At 52.2% G+C, this 16,660-nt stretch overlaps 1 protein-coding gene across 10 annotated transcripts in view; it reads right to left on the minus strand.

Moving 5' to 3' along the window:
* Positions 1-16,660, minus strand: part of DDR2 (discoidin domain receptor tyrosine kinase 2) — a 103,741-nt gene that overhangs the window by 29,092 nt on the left and 57,989 nt on the right. For all 10 annotated transcript variants that reach the window (XM_019660656.1, XM_019660655.1, XM_019660660.1 and 7 more), the window contains 4 exons: positions 3,084-3,186; positions 1,555-1,786; positions 1,149-1,296; positions 746-851 (listed from right to left, as the gene is read on the minus strand). In XM_019660656.1, the coding sequence (XP_019516201.1) occupies positions 746-851; positions 1,149-1,296; positions 1,555-1,786; positions 3,084-3,186 (589 nt within the window). The remainder of the gene's footprint in view (positions 1-745; positions 852-1,148; positions 1,297-1,554; positions 1,787-3,083; positions 3,187-16,660) is intronic.

Consider the following 16,660-nt stretch of genomic DNA (forward strand, 5'->3'; position numbering starts at 1 on the left):
CTCTCTCTCTCTCTCTCTCTCTCTCTCTCTCTCTCTCTGTCTCTCTGTCTCTCTCTCTCATCTGGGCCTCACCATGGTCTAACCTCTCTGCCAGGCTCAACCTTTGCAGATAAAGACCGAGCTAAGAGGGAGAAGGTGTCCACGTCGGGTAGAGGAGAGGCAAGGCTCGGAGCGAAGTGGGACCGGCAGTGACAGCTCTCGCCCACCCTGAGCGCCCCTGGACCTGACTGCTGCACCTTGGCCTCCCTCGGTCCTGCTGTCCCAGCTCCAGCCTGTGCGAGAGTCGGGCCATTCTCGTCCTCGGAACCTGCCTCCTGTGCTCCAGCGACCATCTCCTCCTAGAAACCCCCGTGTTCCCGTCACAAGTTCTACAGCAGTTACATTTATGGGACTCATTGTTCCCCATTTATTACACTTGTAACTTCAACTCCTCTGGCCCTTTGTCCCCACAAGCTGGCTCTCATTTGTGTCAGACCCCATGTCCTGTGTTAAGGATCAAAAGAGCCCCACCACGCAGTTCAGCCCCTGCTGTCTCCCTTGGGACTGGTCCGTCTTCCCAAACGAGGCTCTGCGTTCCTGGCAAACACTGTGTGTTTCACTCCTCTCAGTTCTCTCTCGATGCCCAGGGTCTAAGTCGACACTGGCCGGCCAGCTGACTGACAGCGGCTCCCAAGCCCTGATGAGATGTGCTTCCCGTCTATTGGCCCCTGGCCCATTCTGACGGCCAAAGCTCCCCAGAATTTACCTGTACCCAACGGCTCCATCGTAGACAGAATCGTTCAGGTAAACGACGGAACCCCCGGGGAGCACAAACTGCTGTCCGGCGGGAGCACTGTACGACACCAAGCCATCTGCCCAAGGAAACAGGCTGGTCAGCGCGTCGCTGGGACCACCCACCCAGGAAGCCGCCCGAGGCTCCCGCTGTGCCCTCTCGCGCAGCGTGTCCACCAGGCTCAGGCTGGGCACACAGGAGCACGGCTGGGAGCGGGCCGCAGGAGCAGTCGGGGAGAGACTGGCACACACGGCCCGCGGGGAGGAGGCGTGGTCCTCGTATGCTGCGTTCCAGGGACGAGGGACCCCACCCGCTCTGATTTGCTGCTCTCATCTCCCCGGGGCCACAGCCCCCCCCCGCCCCCCGAGAGACCTACCCAGCCAGACGCAGCCGTACAGCTCCACCCTCATGCACACGTTCATGGAGTGGTCAGTGACCGGGATGAAGCGGACGAATCTGGCCACGATGGGCGGCTCCAGGTCCTTGAGGAAAATGTCATAGGGGTTACTGTTCCCATCCAGCACCTGCAGAGACAGAAGGGGAGAAGTGGGCGAGGCTACGAAGTTACACTGACTCTCGTCACCCCCGTCGTCCCGTGATGGGCCCTCTGTTTTCACGCAAGGGCAGCTCTGAAGGTAGCACTCGGCTTTCTGGTGGCCTTGGCACCCCTCTCTGTGCCCACCGTCCCCGGCCTGGGTCACACACTTACAGGGCGGCCGGGCCTGTGGACACCGCTGCAGACAACCCGCGCGCTTCTCTGCGAGGACGCCCTGGCTTCCTACCTGTCTCCCGTGCCGGTTCCGCCAGGAGATCCAGCGCGTGCCGTCCCGACTGTAGGTGATCTTGTACATGGGGGCGAACTCAATGCCATGGCCCCCCGCATGGCGGCCCTGGGTCCCCACCAGGGTGATGAAGTGGAGGGTGTGCAGGTCAACCTGCAGAAACTCCTTCAGGTCACCTGGCTCCACGGGAATCTTGGGACACCAGGCCCCGTCCCCTTCCTCCGAGTCCAGCCTTGAGACGGGGGTTAAGGGAAGAGGGAGGAACCATGAAACCACAGACCGTCCGCCAGTGCACAGCGAGCAGCCTGTCCTGCGGGGGGGGGGGGGGGCTGGGGTCCAGTCCACAGGGACTCCGTGGGTCCCCCCCCATCTGACTTCCGCCACAGCACCCACTATGGTCAGGCCCCTCTCCCTGGAAAGCCACGAAGCCCAGAAACACAGTCCCCTCCAGGGCGCCTGAGGCCTCAGATCACGTGTAGCCTTATTTCCCATCCCGATTTAGAGATCTCAGGGGAGGCCACACACTGAGTCGCTTTCTCCCCTCCACTCCCCAGGGGTCCCTCTGCCACCCCTCCCCCATCAGTCAGCACAGGAGGCGGGCGCTCCCCGCGTGGATATCAAGTGCTAGGAGCAGGGAGGGAGGAATCATGGGACCTGCAGTGTGGGTTATGTAACCAGAGGATGGGCGTGTCAGCCAGCAGAAAGCGGTGGAAACCCACGCTGGGAGCGAGGGGTAGGAGAGCCTGTCAGGGGAGCAGTAAATAATCTGGTTTCATTTTAGTCCCTCCGGGCTGAGCCGCCAGTGAGCAGAGTTGGGAAATAGCATCAGGTTTGTTTGGGGAACCTCTTACCGCGTTCCTCGTCCCTGCAATGAACCTCTGCTCAGAGATGTCCCCTCTCACCCCCATCCCCACCAACCACCACTCCCGTCCTTCACACACTGAGACAGAGTTTATGGAGAAGGCTTAGCAGAGTGGCGCCTTTTCTTACGGGTGACGCCATTTTCACAGAAATCAGCACTTTCCACCAAAAGGATTCGCTTCCAGGAGGAGGAATCGCTCTCACAGCTTTCTGACACAGGAGCCTATTGCTTTCCAGGACCCCTGAGGTCACACCCCAGGGTGGGAGCCCACCCACTGCTATGGAGAGCTGGCCCCTCTGTGAGTGAATGAGTGACGAGACCCCCATGAGAAGGGGACTGGGTCTCTAAGTGCCAGTGTCCTACCTAATGTCCACCCCCCACAGCTTCCTGCGGCAGCTCGCGGGGTGAAGGGAAAGGGGGTCGCCTGCACATCAGAGAACCCCCTGCTGCGGTGCGGCTCTGGGGCCTCTGTGGCGGGGCGGGGTAGCCAGAGCAGCCTGTGATGCCAAGCCCTGAGCCTGCTCCCTGAGAACGGGCAGAGCGGGACAGGCCCTCGTGTGTCAGCCCCCGCCAGGCACCTCCTTTGTCCCCCCCGCCCGAGTCAGTGCCAGTGTCCAGGGAATCTGTCCCAGGCAGAGCTCAGGCTGTCTTGGGCATCCATCCTCACCTTCCATATTTGGCAGCTGTGGATTCTGACCACTGGCTGGAAGCGGTGATGTCCTCATCTGGAATGCGGCCTCCTGACATGCCCAGGGGGTAGCGGCATATGTCTGGACCAAGAGAAGCCAAAGAGAGGAAATCCTTTATTTTTATTTCCAGAGACCCACAGGAAGAATGTAATTTATTACTGGACATGGAAAAGTCGACTCACATCTTCCTAAGTCCCTCTACGGCCCCAGTTTGGTCACCACGCCTCTCTCAGCCTCTTCTCCCTGGCCCCGCCTCCAAACTTATTACCACTCGGCTGTTCCAGCACGGACCCTCGGCCAAACCTACCTTTCGGTCCAGACTCGGCCAAGCACCGTAACGTGATGCATGGCGCTGGTTTTCCCTTTTATTCAGCGATGACCCCTTGGGGCATCCCCACCCCCTCACTGGCAGGTGTGCTCTTCTGACCAGTTTCCCAACAACAGCGGTGATGATCCTCACAGTCAGCAGGCACCCCCTGTGACCCAGAACATTCTGACTTCATGAAACGATGGAGCAAACCAACAGGCTCGGCTATGAAGGTGCTGAACACACGGCTTTGCCCCCGCCTCCAACCCTCCCCTCCCCACATCACGTTTCAGCCCCTGGCGAAACACAGTAACCTCGCGAGAGGGACTTCCACTCCCACCCAAGGCAGAAGAGCAGGAACTAGATTTATTCTCCTGGGTGAAACAACCAAAAAAAAAGACAAAGCATATGAAAGATTGGGTTTCAACAAAATGAACATCAGACAACAAAGGACAGCGGCCCCTCAGAGAAGGGAACCAAACACGATGAGCCCCACGACTGCACCAGCTTCCTGCCCGGAGAGTGTCTGCGTTGCAGCAGGACGAGTGGGGACAGGCGGAGGTGGGGGCACTTCCTGAGTTGAGGGGACAAAGGGTAGAGCTGGAGACAGCAAGGAGGCGAGCGCGCTCGGGGCACAGGGTCGCCAGATACAATACAGGATTCCCAGCCCAACTTAAATTTCAGATAAACAATAAGTAATTTTTTAGTATAATAATGTCCCATGCAATTAAAAAACAGGCATGTAAAGAAGCAGAGAAATAGAATCTATAATGAGGAAAAAACACTGATTCAGAGCTAACACAGAAGCTAGAATTGGAGAAGAACATTAAAAGAGGTATAACTGTATAGTATGTGTTCAAAACTATAAGGAGAACTATAGACAACATAGGAAATATGTAAATCAAATTTCCAGAGAGGAAACTTGAATGTGGGCGATCAAACACAATGGATGGATTAAAGGCAGATTACACACTGAAGAAATGACTTGTGAACTTAAAGACATCAACAGAAAGTATCCAAAATGAAACAAGACAGAAAATCAATCAACAAACAAAATCTAGACATCAGTAAGATGTGGAACAATTTCAAACCTCCTACTATATATGCAAATGGATTCCTTGAAGAAGAGGTGGGAGGAAGACAGAAAATTATTTGAATAAAATATGATGAAAATGTTTTCAAATTTGATCAAAATTTTAAATCCAAGAAGCTCTCTGACCTAAAGCACAAGAAACGTGAAGAAAATTACACTACAGCATACCATAATCCAATTGCTTAAAACAGGTGACAAAGAGAAACTTTTTAAAGCAGCCAGAGAAAAGAAACACAGAGGGGGCCAAGAAAAGATGACAGCAAATTTCCCACTCAGAATGGTGATTACATGGTAAATAGATAAGGCCTGTTATTTATATCTCTCTAAGTAGTTACTGACTATCTAAACAAAAATACCATATTGTGGGGTTTACAACATTTACAAACGTAAAATGCATGACAACAATAGCATAAAGGCTTAAAGGAGAAAAACGGAAGTTATCCTGTTGAAAGCTTCTTGTACTCCATGAAGGTATGTAAGAACCCTTGAAGACAGACTTTATTTAGTTAGAGATGTACACTGCAAACCCTAAGCAAGCAGTAAAATAATGTTTTTAAAAAGACATAACTAATAAGTCAAGAAGAGATCAAACAAAATCATAAAAAATTCAATTACTTGAAAAGAAGGCATAAAAAAGGTAACAAAGAACATAGGACAAATAGAAAATGAATATCAAAAATACAGATTTAAAATTAACCATATAAATACTGCCATTAAATATGCCCATTAAATACTCGTATAAATGGTCTAAATCCCTAATTACAAAGTAGAGATTGTCATATTGGATTTTAAAAATCATATAGTTTAAAAGATTAAACTACATATTGCCTACAAGAAATACACTTTAAATATAAAAATATAGATAAGTGACAGGTAAAAGGGTGGAAAAGTATATCCATGAAAAAAGAAAGCTGGAGTGGTTATATTAACACCAGACAAAAGATTTCAAGACAAGGAATAAAGATGGTATTTCCTAACGATAAAGAAGTTAGTTAAGAACACAACAGTCCTAAATATTTATGCCCTAATAACAGAGCTGCACAACAAATGAAGCAAAAAAAAAAAACCCACAAAGATTACAGGGAAAAATGCACAACCCCACAATTATAGTTGGAGATTTCAACTATACATCAATTAACTTCTTTCCAAAGAAAACATACCAATGACCAATAGGAACATGGAAAAAATGCTCAACATCACTAGTCATCAGGGAAATGCAAATCAAAACGACAGTGAGATGTGACCTCGCACCTGTTAGAACGGCTGGTATAAAAAAGACAAGAAATAACAAATATTGACGAGGCTGTGGAGAAAAGGGAACCCTCGTGCACTGTTGGTGGGATTGCAGATTGGTGCAGCCTATATGGAAAACAGTACAGAGGTTCCTCAAAATAATTAAAGACAGAACTACCTCATGACCCAGCAATTCCACTTCTGGGTGTTTATTCTAAGAAAATGAAAACCCTAACTCAAAAAGACATGCACCCCCATGTTCACTGTAGCATTATTCACAATAGTGAAGATATGGAAGCAGCCTAAGTGCTCATCAACAGACGACTGGATAAAGACGATGCGGTCCATATATATATATATTTGTATATATATATACACAGTGGAGTATTACTCAGCCATAGAAAAGAATGAAATCTTACCATCTGCAACAACATGGACGGACCTAGAGGGTACTGGGCCAAGTGAAGCAAGTCAGACAGAGAAATACTTAAATATCGTACAATCTCACGTATATGTGTTACCTAAAAATAAATAACCAAGCTCACAGATACAGAGAACAGGGCGGAGGTTGCCGAAGGCGGGGGTTGGGGGATGGAGGAAAGGGGGAGGGGTCAAAAGGCACAAACTCCTAGTTATAAAATAAACGAGTCCCGACGATGGAGACTGTACTTAATACCATCTTCCATATTTGCAAGTTGCGAAGAGAGTAGATCTTAAAAGTTCTCACCACAAGAAAAAAATGTTTCTAACTACATATGGTGATGGATGTTAGACTTATTGTGATGATCACTTCACAATATATAGAGACTCATTATGCTGTACACATGAAACTAATGTACATGTCAATTACACCTCAATGAAAACTACCCCCCGTGTTGGGATTTCCAGCTAGAGCAACAATGCAGGAGAAATGATACCTGCAGAGCAGCCCCGGACACCCAGGGGCCCGGGGCAAGGGCCTGGGAAGTGGCCGTGCTGGGCTTGGATGGCCTTTCTTCCTGGTAGGTCTTTGGCACCAGGACCAGCCTTGGCGCAGGGCGCCCAGCGTGGCACTTCTCAGCAGTGCCAGGGCGGTTTTCCTCCTGAACACGCCTATTTTGGGTAAACTCCTCTGTGGAAGGGATCCCAGCCAACAGCGACGATTGAGCTGCCAAGTCCTGTGTGCCGGCCGCTCGCCCCACCAGCCCCCAGTCACCGGTCCTGAGCCATCGGTCTGTCTGCAGGAACCACCTCATGCGACACCAGGAAGCACGAAAAGGCAGACGTAGCTGGGGACGCAGGACACGCTGTGAGAACAAGTGTGTCCTGACTTCGCTGCCGAGCCGTTGTGGGGGCTTCCTGACACCCCCCCACACCCCACCAACCCCCTGGACAGACATGCCGACTCTTGCTTCCATATTCCCAGAGTGGAAAAGTACCAGGCTGGCTGCCTCTGCCTGGCAGGGGCACCCGTAGGCCTGGCAGGCACCTGAGGACGAGCAGCTGCCACCAGCCCAGCTTTCCGAGAGCCGCGTTCACAGGACACAGCCCAGGCGGAGAGCCTGAAAGGGCTGCTTGTCCCATGCTGCTCACCGCCTGGCTGCCAACTCCAGGCCACGGCTCACCGTCAACGAGCGTCCCCCATGCGGCCCCCAGGAGAACGCAGCGGGACACGTGAGGCCTGAGGCACCGAGGGCCGACACCTGGGCTCTCTGGGCACAGGGGAGATGAGGCTGAGCAGGAGGAGACCCACAGCAGTTCCCTGGTCTAGGAGCGCCGCTCCTAAGACCTCAGAGCCACGAGGAGACACCCCTGCAGTGACCCATGTTAAACATCAGAACCTCTGCGGCCCGGAAAGGTGAGTTACTCGAGGACACACAGCTGACTCGTGTATTGGGATCCAGGCCTCCTGACTGACCCCCAGTTCCCTTCTCCAACCCCAGCTACCATGATCTAGCCCTTCCCAATCCAGAACGGACAAGACGGTCCCATTAAAGAAGCTGAAACGGGGCCGTGCCCCACAAGACCCACCTCGCAGGCTGTCACCCTGGCCCCCTGCTCCGGGACATCTCTGCATCATGGGACCTGCTGACCCAAGGAGGGTCACGTGGCTTCCCCCAGGAACAGTGAGGCTGTGTGGCCAAGGCCTCTTTTGCCCAAGTCGAAATCGCCTTAGAAACTGGCCTTTAGAATTCGTTTTCCTATAAGTGCCCAATACTCTGCAGAGACAATGACTGCCGAGCTCCGGAAAAGGGGTCTCAGGGTCCCGAGGTGAGAGCCAGACAACATGCATCCTTCTTCTTGGTCCACAAAAGTCAGGGAAGGCTTCCCCTAAAGCCCTCGACCTTTCCTCCAACAAGCACGGAAGCGGAGGCGGCTAAGCGGCTGCGAAGGTGGGGAGCTGAGAAGACGGGGACACAGCTTTAACCACAACAGATCTGTGCTGAACACTCGGTCCTGCCACTCCCAAATGGTGGGACCCCAGGACAGGTCACCAGAGCCCTCAGAACTCCAACTTCCTCATCTTCAGGAAGCAGGCAGTGGAGACTTCACATGGTCTCTACGGAGCTTAGCTCTCTTCACGGGATGGGACGGACTCAGTCCCTGACGTCCCGGAAAGGGGATCACGTGTAAATACTGTGCTCACTCTCTCCCGAGCACCGCTGAGGCCCTGTGGCTTTGGGGAGGTTGTCTAAGCTTCCGGCCTCGGGGCAGCGGTGACAGCAGGAAATCCGAGTTCACCTGTGTCGACTGCTTACAGCAGTAACGTTAATAAAGTTTACGTGTCATTCTCTTTGCAGTTATTCTTACTCTGACCCATTCTAAAACAAAGATTGGAGTTGGCTTCCAAAACTGTATGAGATATAAAAGAAAGAAAAAGAGAAAGGGAGGGATGGAAGGAGGAAGGAAGGGAGGAAAGTGGTTTCAGGGGAAAGGAAGTGGGGACAGTAAGATAAGCCGGAGTTAAGGTTAAAACCCACACTACTCTGCACTTGGTTCTACAGGCTCTGCTGTGATGGGCCTCAGGTTTGGCTCTGAGCTCCGCTCGCCACGCGAACAGTAAAGCGTGATCACTGACGATGAGTTACAATGGCCACAGAGACGAGGTAACTTATTTCTGCTTGCAGGCGGGAGGGAGGGGCTGGCAGGGCTTCTGAGCCACGTCCAGCCACTGCTCAGTTTGGGGCAGGGGCGAGAGGCTGACCCTGGCTTTGCCCCGGCAAAGGGTCCCCGCGGGAGAAGTCCCCGGGCTCGGGAGACAGGGCCCATCCCTCTGGAGCAGCGGTTCTCAACCTGTGGGTCGCGACCCCTTTGGAGGTCGAACGACCCTTTCACAGGGGTCGCCGGGGACTCGTATGTGGGCGTATCTGCATGTGGGCCTGGAGACGGATAGAGGAGCGGTGTCTCGGTTCCTAAGACCATCGAAGATATGTGTTTTCCTGTGAAAGGTGGAGAACCACTGCTCTAGAGGCAGCATTTCTTCCTCAGCTCAGTTGCCACCCGTCGGCTATGAGGACGGGCAACAGAAACGCCTGAAGAGAAGCCCCGTGAAAACCAAGCTGAACGAAACAGACAAGACCAAGGAGTCAGGACCCACCGGGGCGGGAGGCCCAGAGCACACCAGCGTTCCCAAAAAGCACCACATGACCAAGAATCCGAGCTTGCCCCCCACTAAGAGCCCAGAGCGAAGAACGTCTCCTCTGCCAGGTGAGGCAGATGAGGCTGCCGAGCTGTCAGTCAGCCTGGATTTGGGGTCACAGACGCTTCGGAGAGTCGAAGGTGCAAACACATCTTTTTAAAAAAGACCCACTGGCTTCCGAGGGAAGTGGGCCAAGCAGGTCCATCTACAGGCAGGCATTTTAATGGCTTAAATAAGGGGAAATGTGCTTCAATTTTTCCAAACATGTGTAAATTCTTACTCTCAGTATTTCAAAGGGGCAACTCAGGTTCATTCCCATAAGAGAAACCAGGGGTGGATTCTGTCTAATCAGGAAACACAGCCAGAGGCCAGACCCACATGCTGCGTCGCTGTCACAGTCGCAGCAGCGGTCGGAGGCCTCCAGCACTGAGCAAGTTCCTCGGTCAGAGAAGCCCTGACGAGGCCCCAGTCCTGGCCTAACCGCCAGCAGCCAGCAGGCCCGTTAGATGGCAGCTCCCAGGCGGACGCTGCCCACAGCCCGGCTCCCTGGGGGCAGAGTCGTTTCTCAGACAGCAGCACTGGTGCCTGGAGATGCTCAGCGTCTGGCCTCCCACCTTGACGGCAGCTCAGCCCCTGCACGCTGGGTCTGGACTCCTCCCTTGAAATGCCAGGAGTAAGAGGTTTACGCTAATTGGGTAAACAAGCACCTTTCCTGTATTTATTGCCACTAAGATGCCGGGCGGCCCCAGCTGTAGGAGGGGGCGCAGAGGCTGCTGCGCGGCTGCCATCAGAGGCCAGGGGCGGACGCTGGGGCCCCGGCTTTCGTCCTTCATCCTCCTCTGGTTCTCTCGCTCTGCACCTGGATCCCCAATATTTAAGGGGTGACATGCGTAGGGGCTCCTTCTCAGCTTCTGACCGTCTTGGTGAGACCACGTCCCACGTGGCCTAATTCTGACCCTTCTTTACAGAAAATGCAGGGAAATGGCGCCCGTGGGCCTCTTCTGCTGCCCTCTGCTTACTCCCCCAGCACTTGCCAATTACCTAGTCAGCCGAGCACGGCGACAGGCGTCGGCCATGACGCCCAGGAGTCACCACACAGCACAGGGGACCATGGTGGAAGTCATGACAAAGGTCACGTGCTTTTTAACAGCTCACCCCCTCCTGATGAGCCCCGGAAACCCCGCTGTTCGGAATGTCTTAACTCGGACCTGACTATGTACGCGTCCAAACCACCAGAAACTTCTGGGAGGCCCACCGCGCCACATCCACGCTCCTCCGAGGCCTGTGGCTGAGGCCAACAGCTCAGTCAACAATCACATGATTCTCCCAGAAAAACGCTCGGTCACGGATGTGCTCGGCCTGTCCCTTTGTCATCAGGATGGCCGGGGTTCAAGCCTGTTAGAAATCCTCAGTCCCCAAAGGTAACTTGAGTCTTTCTTGGAGACCACAAGGGACCACAATGGTCAGGAATGAACTCTTTCTCTTTCCTCCTCCATCCTCTGCTTGACAGAAACCAATGTTTTATGGTGTTTGGGTTATTTTAACTTCCTTCTCCTCCAAAAATAAGAAATCCAAACCTTCAATATTTGCATCTAACTTTGCAAAGCCCACTGACTTCCATTGTCTCAGCTGGTTCCCTTACAGGGACCCTGTGACACGCAAAGAGCAATTTATTCTCCCCATTTAATAAGTGAGCAAAGTGAGGTGCAGAGATTTACCTCCAGTCACAGAGCCCGACAGCGACAGAGCTGGAACGAGGCTCCAGACCCCTCCCAGTGCCGAGGTGCCTTCACTGTGCCACGCTGCCGTCATGCTCGGCTGGCAGCACGCGTGTGTGTAGTGAGGCCTCAGGGTTAGGAAGGACCAGCTTGGGGGACAACCTGGGCGGAGGACTGAGGGAGGCTCATTGCCTGTGTGACGCTCAGAACGCCACGGCCCCAGATTTGTGGAGTAATGACAGCAAAAGAAACCTGCAGCCTGATGATAGGGTTCAAGATTGATACACAAGAACTGTTGATTTCTATACACTGATAATGAACTATCAGAAAGAGAAATAAAGAAAACAATCCCATTTACAATGGCAAAAAGAATTAAAATATCCAGAAATAAATTTAACCCAGGAGGTAAAACACCTGTATATTGAAAACTATAAGACACTGATGAAAGAAACTGAAAAAGATGCAAATAAATGGAAAGATATTCCATGCTCATGGAATGGAAGAATCAATATTGTTTAAATGTACAGCTACCCAAAGCCATCTACAGAATCAGTGCAATCCCTAACAGAACTCCAGTGGCATTTTTCAAAGAAATAGAACAAATAATCCTAAAATTTGTTTGGAACCACAATAAAAAAAACAACAAAACATCAAATAGCCACAGCAATCTTAAAAAAGCAGAACAAAGCTGGTGGCACCGTGTTCCCTGGTTTCAAACCACATTACAGACCTGTAGGCATCTAAACAGTGTGGCATTGGCATAAAATAAACACAGATCAGTGGAGCAGCATCGAGAGCCCAGAAATACACACACACACACACACACACACACACTGTCAATTAGCCATAAAGGAGCAAGAATTTACAATGAGGAGAGGACGGTCTCGTCAGTAAGTGGAGCTGGGCAAACTGGAAAGCCCCATGCAAAAGAATGAACCTCGACTCCTATCTTACCCCAAAACGCTTAACCACAAAAGCGAGCTCGGAATGGATGAGAGGCTGAAGATAAGGCCCGGCCGCAAAGCTAGAAGGAACCACAGGCCGGAAGCGCCTTGATGTCGGTCTCACTGATGATTTTCTGGAGCTGACACCAAAAGCAAAAGCAACAAAAGCAGAAATCAACAAGTGGGACCACATCAAATGAAAATCTCTGCGCAGCAAAGGGCACCTTCAACAAACGGGAGGAAGTCTGCAGAAAGGGAGATATTTGCAAACCGTCTATCTGATAAGGGGCTAATATGCAAATTATCCAAAAGAACTCATACAGCTCAATAGGAAAAAATGCAACAATGTGGTTAAAAATGGGCCAGGAATATGAATAGCAATCTCTCCGAAGAGGACACACAGGTGGCCAACAGGTCCATGAAAAGGTGCTCAGCGTCACTAGTCTTCAGGGAATCAGAAAGCAGAACCACAGTGCGATGTCACCTCACACCTGTCAGGGTGACAAGATGACCAGTGCTGGCGAGGGTGTGGAGGAGAGAGAGCCCTTGGGCACTGCTGGTGGGGATGTAAACGGGTGCAGCCACTCTGGAAAACAGCATGAAGGGTCCTCAAAGCTTTAAATACAGAGCTACCTATGACCCAGCAATTCCACTTTGGGGTATTTATCCAGAGAAAACGAAAACACTGACTCAAAAAGGTATAAGCAGCCCCATGTTCACTGCAGCGTTATTCACAAGAGCCGAGATATGGAAGCAACCTAAGCGTCCACTGACGGATGAAGGGATAGAGGATGTGGTCCATGTGTGCAGTGGAGTGTTACTCAGCCGTAAAAAAGAATGAAATCTTCCCATCTGCAACAACATGGACGGACCTAGAGGGTACTGTGCTGAGTGTAATAAGTCAGAGAGACAAATACTCTAAGCTCTCACTTATATGTGGAATCTAAAACACACACACACAAGCTCGTAGATACAGAGAACAGATTGATGTTTGCTGGAGGAGGGGGTTGGGGGTGGGAGAAATGGCTGAAGGGGGTATAAATTTATTAAAAGTTTAAAAATAAAATAATCTAAAAAACAAACCCAGAAGCTGCATGCTGGGTGGAAGGACACGGCCTAGCATTTGTGGTCATGGGGGGAAGACACGACTTGGACCACAGAGCACTTGTCACGTCCTGAGGAGCCCTGAGTTATGCGGCTCTTATTTCTGGTGCCACTCGAAGCCCGCCTCTGCCTGTGACCTCACTGATAACCACCCTGTCCTTTCTTTTTCTGTTGGTGCCTCCGTGACTGTTTTTAAGGCCACTGTTCTCCTTTCCTCCTCTCCCCTGACCTGGCCGATTGCTCCATCCCTAGCTCACTGTCCCGCCTTCAGTATCTCAGCACGGGGACTTGACCTGGTGGGAGACATGTGGCCCTTCTAACACTCAGGTGGCAGCGGAGTGCACACAGAGGTGGGTCACACCCCTGCTCTGTCACTTAGCTGGGTCACCTGATGCGGCTGGGCCCCAGCATCTCCTCTGTGAAGCCGGGATAAGACGCTGCAGGATGACTGAAGATCACATGTGCCGACCCCTCTCTGAGGGGCCCAGGAACGTGGGGAGGGCTCGGTGAGCATCAGCTGGCGCTGCCCCTTGAGCGCTGCGCCTCCTTTTCCCTGTTTGGCACAGCCAAGGAGCTTAGGGGTCAGAGGAGTTCCTGTTGTCCCCAGAGGGAGATCCTTTTACTGGCAGGAAGAACACCCGAGGCCACCCTCCGAACAGGCTCGACAAACAAACACACAAGCGAGAGGGAGCCAACCTGGGCAGCATCTAGCATGGCCCACGTAAGAGCAATTCAGCCAGACGGCCTCTCCCAGCCTTTAATTTCCCTCCCAGGGCCCTGCTCAGGCCACACACACATGCACACACACACACATTCACGTTCACACACTCACACATGTGTGCACACACTCATGCACACACATACACATGCACCCTGAAACCACATTCATTAACAGATGAGCTACATAAACCCTCTCAGCACATCTCTGGGGACATGAATGGTGAGAACCCAGGGAAAGAAAATTGATTTTCCAGTTTGGAGGTGTGTGCTGGTTAGGTGACACATGCCAGCCTTAGGGGGGCACGGGGTGGGGAGGGGACTGGCCTGTCTCCAGGGCTGCAGCTTCTGTGCGAGGGTGAGTGGGTCCCAAGGGCTTCTAGCCTCAGCCTGTCTAGGGGACCACGCCGGCTGTAAATGTTCTGTGATCGGGGTCGTTACTCTGCTTCTTGGCTCCAGGCTGCCCCTCCAACCCTAATGACCTGTCCCCACCCATACAGGGACACTGGAAGTCACAGAAAGGAAACCATGAGGCTCAGTGATTGGCAGAGAAAGGTCACTTCCTCAAACCGCTCCCTGAGGGGCTGGGCGGTCTGGTGAGACGACAGGCACCGTGGGTCCCTGCTTTCTCTCAGCTAGACGTGTGGTCACAGAAAAAGCAGCCCCCCAGTGACACCCGGTTTCTTTATCTGTAACATGGGGGCGAGAGTGTTAGATGTCGCTCAGGCCCCTGTACGTGAATGGGCTGGGGTGCCGAGACCTGAGTGCCCATGGGGACACAGGATGGGTACCGGAAGGAGCGAGACACACTGATGCGCCTAAAACAAATTCAGAGGCTGTCGGAGAACAACTCCTCTCTGAATCCCACACCCCAAATGTCCCTGTCCCTCCTTTCCAAGTGGGAACATTCTAGGCGCCCATGGACATCCCCCCACCCTGGGCTCTGAACTGCTAGCAAGCTGCCTGCTTCCTGGGCGGAGGAGGGGGCTGGAAACGGGTAGCACAGCCCCACCTGACTCTGTACTTTGGGTCCTAAACTGCTGGGGAGCAGAAGGAGTGTCCCTCCCTTCCCAGCACAAGCAGTTGTCACAGCCAGGTCAGAAGAGAAGCGCCGGCTCATCACACACGGCAGTCATCTGGCTGGTAGGCAAGCGCTCAGGACCCCAGAGCCCTGGGTTTGGTCAGCGGGGTCATCCGGCTACTCCCACATAGCCTTCTGCTTGGACATCCACGAGGCTCTTGGCTTTCCATATTTTAAACATTGGCTCCATATTTGTTTCTAACCCAGTTCTTCTGACTTAAGTCCAATATCCCATCTATTTGTACCATGTGACCAACCTGAGAGGAAAACCAACTAGCCGAGAATTTATTCTGTTACCTTCCAGTCTTTCAGTAAACACCAATATGGGCTCCTGAAAAGTCACTCTTAAACCAACACGCACTTACTACACACCTGCTGTAACAACACACACTTACTGTGTGTTCTGCAGCGTGCAAGCCCTAAGACTCCACGAACCCCCAGCTTTGTGACTAGACTCGCTGATGACAACGCCCCATTGCTTGTCTTCAGCTGAACTTGGTAAAATAGAAGAAACGGTAAAGAGAAGGACTATTCCATCAGCGGACCTCAAATGTCCCGTGTTCCTATAAATACCAGTGCAGGTCAAGATCCATGTTTCTCTTTCGTGGCAGAACGAGCCTTAGAAATAGTGACCGCCATGAATGGGGTATGCAGGGGCGGGGGGAACTGCTTGCTCTCCGGGCACAGCCCGTCTCGGGCTCCAGCAGCGTTCTCTCACACCGGGGCCAGCTGTTTCGGTTCAGTCACGTAAATGTCCTGTGTCACACCAGTCTGCATGAGTGTGCCCAGCACCAAAGCCCCTACCATTCCAAATGCACTCACAGGGACTCTTCCTTGGAGACCCACGAGGGACAATGACACTGGGCTTGTTTGGTGCAGGAAGGGGGGACAACCAGGCTTCACTGAGCGTGAGGAGCACGGAGCGAGAACTCAGAGCACGCGCCATGTTCAGATCGGAGCCGCAGCGCCAAGCTTGTTACAGGGCAGTAAGAAGGCACTGGGCTTATTAAACCAGTAAATCTTTGCTCTTAAGGTGTTTTGATTACATCTCCTCTGGGGTATAAAGAACACCCCGTGGAAACGGAATTTTTGCAGGGGGACGAAGGTGAGCATCTTCACAGACGTGCCCTCATGCCGTATGAAGAGAACAAGATGAAAATGCCCTCAGGAACCCAGATATAGACGGACCAAGCGCAATGCTCACTCAGCCGTGGGTGGGAATGAGGAAATCACCCTGGAAAACTCTTTGGCAGCACATAAAAAAATCAGATAACACACAACCCAGAAACCCACTTTATAATAGGTTTCACCCAAAGACCCGAGCACACACCTCCTCCAAGAGACGAGTACAGAATGGTTACAGGAGACTATTTAAGACGGGCCCAAACTGGAAATGGTCCAACACCCATCCACAGTAAACTGGATTCATAAAACCTCAAAGTAACGCCGTGCAACAGCGAGAACAATCGCCAACTGAATGCAACAGGATGATGGACAGCATACACTAAACCTCGAACGAAATAGGCCAGGCACAAAGGAAGGTCTACTCGTGTGATTCCATTCACATAATGGACCAAACCAGCCAGAGCTCTCTCTGTTGTTAGAGAGCCGGGGACGGCTACCCACGGGGTGAGCGTGGGGAGGGCTGGGGCGAGGTCTGTTTCTCAGGCTGGATTTTGCTCAGATGGATGCACTCAGTTTGTAAGATTCGTCCTACAGAGCATGTACATGCTCATATA

Source organism: Hipposideros armiger, unplaced genomic scaffold (genome assembly GCF_001890085.2).
Source record: "Hipposideros armiger isolate ML-2016 unplaced genomic scaffold, ASM189008v1 scaffold_324, whole genome shotgun sequence".
NCBI classification, from domain to species: Eukaryota; Metazoa; Chordata; class Mammalia; order Chiroptera; family Hipposideridae; genus Hipposideros; species Hipposideros armiger.